The 2279-nt window shown below is 49.8% G+C and overlaps 1 protein-coding gene across 1 annotated transcript; it reads right to left on the reverse strand.

The window, feature by feature from the left end:
• Positions 1 to 6: 6 nt before the first annotated feature.
• On the reverse strand, positions 7 to 743 carry LOC111653670 (protein mono-ADP-ribosyltransferase PARP12-like). Its single transcript, XM_023404318.2, has one exon. It carries the CDS (start codon positions 632 to 634, stop codon positions 287 to 289), a length of 348 nt encoding a protein of 115 aa, XP_023260086.1. The 5' UTR covers positions 635 to 743; the 3' UTR covers positions 7 to 286.
• Positions 744 to 2279: the final 1536 nt, after the last annotated feature.

Genomic DNA, 2279 nt, shown 5'->3' on the forward strand with positions numbered 1-2279 from the left:
CTCCTCCTCCTCCTCCTCATCACCATCATCATCAACTTCAGTTTCCTTAAGTTTCGTTTCTCTTCACTGCTGCAGAAAGTGTGTATCAGCCCGCAGCGGAGGGAGAGATAAAGTAGTCCCAGAGATAATCAGGTGTTTAATAAGTGTGACCGGTACTTCACCTGTTTACTGTTGTCACTACGGAAGCCTGGAGGAAAACGGAGTCGAGCTCCTGGCAGGTATGAGCGGAGGAAACTAACAGACAGTATCCCTCCGCCGCTGTCATAGACCCGGGTCTGGACTCGGCTCACCTGCCTTTGCCGAACCTGCAGGTTCCGTAGACGAAGAACCTGCAGAGGTGCAGCTGCTCGCACACCCCCTCCCCCCCGCACGGCTCCTCCCGCCCGTAGCTCCTGCACAGCCGCAGGGACGTCTGAGCCACCACCGTGCAGTCCTCCGGCCGCCGCCCCGCGTCCCCCGCCGGGCCGCGGACCAGCAGGAAGCGGGAGCACCCCTCCATGATGTGTATGAACTCTTCTTCGGTTATGTCGCAGCGCTGCAGCAGCTTCCGGTGCAGCTGCAGCAGCTGCATGGCGCCTCTGCTGCCGCACAGCAGGCGGGTGGCCTGCAGGATCTCCCGGCTGTAGGCAGACATGTCGCCCGGTCCGCGGCCTCCGCTCACTGAGAACCGCCCTGGCTCCACCGGGGAGGACCGACAGGTCCACAACCACACATCCGCTCCGAGACTGTCACAGTAAAAGCACACACCACCGGAAACTCCTCAGTCAGAAACCGAAGTGCTTCCCACCTTCTGGTCCCTGATATTAATATTAATACTGTAACACGTTTACAGCAGGCTGGACGCGGGAAAATATAAAACACAACATATACACACAGTGACACACAATGGACTTGACTATTTACTTCCTGTATACACCTGTACCGCACTGACAGGTGTCACTGGACACATGAACACAGACACAGTCTGTCAAATACAACAAGTGGTTGTGTGATACCAGTCTGTCTGAACGTGTGTGTGTGTGTGTGTGTCAGATTTCTTTATTTAACCATGTGACTGATGTTCTGGTCCTGACACCTCCCTCGGTGCTGTGGCTCTGTCAGGTACTGATGACCCCCCAGGAGAGAAGAGGCCTCTTCAACACTGATATCAATAAGTGAGAGCGTTCTTATTATTTCAGCCAGTGATCAGAGACAGTGTCTCCAGCTCCATGTGTTTATCAAACCTGACAGACAGGAGGAAGTACAACAGCTGTCAAACCAATGTAGTGAAGTAATAAGTATAAAATACTCAACTACTAAACACATTCTACCTCCGTCTGTGTCTCAGAGCAACAGCTTCATATTTTAAACTGGAGATGTGTTGAGCTGCAGGTGAGGATGCTCTGTCTCAGATCAGTTTGTGACCCTCAAAGATCAGACATAAAATCAGCTGAGCTTCATGTTGAGTACCAGACAGTCTGCTTTAGTTGCTTCAACACATTATGACATCATATCTTTTGAATCAGTATCTGCCTATCTATACATTTCACCATTGTAGCCTGCACACAATAAAACTCCATTTGCATTTCAGAGCCATGAAAAGACCTTTAATGGAGCGTAGAATTATTTCCATAACTGTCTAAGATCATATCATCATGTAAAACATACACCCTGTTGAGTATGATTCACTGCTCAGGACTCTCAGACCACAGCACAGTACACCACAGACCCCAAAACTGCCCCAAAACTGCCAGTTTGCCCAGTTTGTCTGCTCCTGTGCTGGATGCTGCTCATGGACCCAGTGAGGGTGAGAACCACACTCTGACAAAAAGATCAAACTTGGTTTTAGTCCAGGGAGTCAAGTTAGGTGTCAGCTCAGCACCAGAAACTAACACTGGTGGCTGAAACCCAGAGACCAGGAACCCAGAAACCCTGCGTCCTAGAAATGACATTAATATTTCTAAACTGTTGTGGTCACAACAGTAATTTGGACTGGATAATGTTTCAGGTCTGGGTGGATGTAGGACTGTCAGGACAGAGACCAGATTCACATCCAGAGACCTGTCTGTGGTTTAGACTAGTGGTTCTCAAAGGGGTTCTTGAGGGGGTTCCTGTGGGTCCCTGTCACTATATTTCCATCCATAAGTATCACAGAATGTGACTGTTTTGGTCCTGGGTGTAAACACTGTCTGTGATAAAACTTTTTTACAGGCGAGTCCCCGGATCGACCCCTGGACAGTCAGACTCTTTGCTGCTTGTCATTCCCCGTCTCTGTCCTGTTTCCTGTCAAATGAAAAACA

The sequence above is a fragment of the Seriola lalandi genome, unplaced genomic scaffold (assembly GCF_002814215.2).
Source record: "Seriola lalandi dorsalis isolate HSWRI2012SDOR001 ecotype SW California unplaced genomic scaffold, Sedor1 jcf7180001974192, whole genome shotgun sequence".
Lineage (NCBI taxonomy): Eukaryota > Metazoa > Chordata > Actinopteri > Carangiformes > Carangidae > Seriola > Seriola lalandi.